General features: G+C 51.0%; 1 protein-coding gene across 1 annotated transcript in view; it reads left to right on the top strand.

Moving 5' to 3' along the window:
- Positions 1-512, top strand: part of VOLCADRAFT_117970 (uncharacterized protein) — a gene marked incomplete at both ends in the record, with an annotated part of 13,882 nt that extends 13,370 nt beyond the window's left edge. Inside the window, one exon of the mRNA XM_002951876.1 lies at positions 476-512. Within this exon, the coding sequence (XP_002951922.1) occupies positions 476-512 (37 nt within the window). The remainder of the gene's footprint in view (positions 1-475) is intronic.
- Between the last annotated feature and the right edge of the window lie 1,323 nt (positions 513-1,835).

Below are 1,835 nucleotides of genomic sequence, written 5' to 3'. Positions count from 1 at the left end.
ATGGATGGAGACGTGTGCGGGTGAGGGTGCGTAGGGGGGGGGCGCGGGTGCAGGTTTGGTGTGCCGCAGTTGGTTGGATTCGGTTTGGTCGGGTTGCGTGAAGTCCACACGGGGTTCCGGTGCAGCCCTCTTGTTGGACATGTACGGCACAGTACGGCTACTCCCGATCTGATTGACGCTTCTCAATCCCTGCCGTACAGCCTCCCCATGACCCTCTTCATGATCTCCTCCTCAACCTCTTCCCCCCCCCTGTGCGCATTACTGCAACCCCCTGTTAAACCTCCCCCCCCTGCACACTCACACACACATACACATTCCTGGAGTATATCCGTCTATCTCTAGTATCTGCTTCAATGGCCAGTGGTTCGTGTTTTAACACACACACACACACACCAACCGGTCAGTTCAGTTCTTGTTTCCTGGCGTGTGTTTCCTCTCCATCCCCCCCGCCATCCCTCCCTCCCCCCCCGGTCAGGTTCCGGAGTGCCGGGGTCCCCTGCCCCCTTTCGTAACCCAGCTGTTGAGGACCAGCCGCTCTGCCGTACTTGTGTACCGCACCTCCCAGGGCAGAGCTGCACCCACTCCCGCGGCTCCGGAGTCTCCTCCCGCGGCGGAGGGGTCCTCCTGATATGTGAATGATACTACAGCTGCACATGTGCAAGGGCCGTTGCGTTTGTGCATAGATGCGTGTCGGAAGGGGGGAGTGAGGGAGGCGGATGGACAGGTTGAAATGAGCGACCACGTGTTGCACACACATACATGCATACACACATACATATACATATACATACATACATACATACGCGCACGCATACATCAGTTAGTTGGCATGTGCAGGCGTCCAAACGCACACTGTTTGTGTGCGCAGGGAACGGCCCTTTGCAAGTGCGCATTTACGGGGTGGGGAAAAGCAGTCGTATGGATGGGTGCACGTGTGTGTTTGCAATCGGTACGGCAAACCGGCTTTTGCGGCTTTTTCTGCCGACGCTTCGACGCGAGGGCTTGACTGTTGAAACGTAAAAAACGTATTTGTACTTTGTATATGTACTGCAACCACGGGCGTACGGCAACCACGGGCGTCAGGCGATTGTATGTTAATACACCCAGCTATGAGGCCTGTGATGCTATGATGACGCTGGCTAGCTGCTCATGTGTTTTTGGGGGGAGGTTTGGGAGCCCCTCGGGTCCCCCCCCCCTCCCCCACATATCCTCATGTGTCCAGGATCGCTTGGCCGCCGGGGGTCGGCAATCCCCCCCACATGGAGTGTTAGTTTCTGTCCTTTTCAGTTTCTCTTTGCATATGAGCGCGCGTATGAGCCAAGCTGTATGTAGCTGCCATCGCAGCCTTAACTAATTACCGTTATTTCCGTTAGAGCATTTGTTGACGTGTATGTGTCCCTGTCCCTCGGCCGCCACGTGACCGCGTTCTGTTACGCTCTGTGCCCCTCTATACCTCTATATATACCTGTTCCTGTACCACTATTACATGGGCAGCAATTAGCAACGGTCATGGTACAGTAAGTAATGAAGGAGTGGTTGACGAATGAATGTATGTATGTATGTATGTATGTATGTATGTATGTATGTATGTATGTATGTATGTATGTATGTATGTATGTATGTATGTATGTATGTATGTATGTATGTATGTATGTATGTATGTATGTATGTATGTATGTATGTATGTATGTATGTATGTATGTATGTATGTATGTATGTATGTATGTATGTATGTATGTATGTATGTATGTATGTATGTATGTATGTATGTATGTATGTATGTATGTATGTATGTATGTATGTTTTCTTGGTGTTGGTCGTGACGTGTGGGGTAT

Source organism: Volvox carteri (genome assembly GCF_000143455.1).
Source record: "Volvox carteri f. nagariensis unplaced genomic scaffold VOLCAscaffold_26, whole genome shotgun sequence".
NCBI classification, from domain to species: domain Eukaryota; kingdom Viridiplantae; phylum Chlorophyta; class Chlorophyceae; order Chlamydomonadales; family Volvocaceae; genus Volvox; species Volvox carteri.
This window is presented reverse-complemented; position numbering and strand designations above follow the sequence as displayed.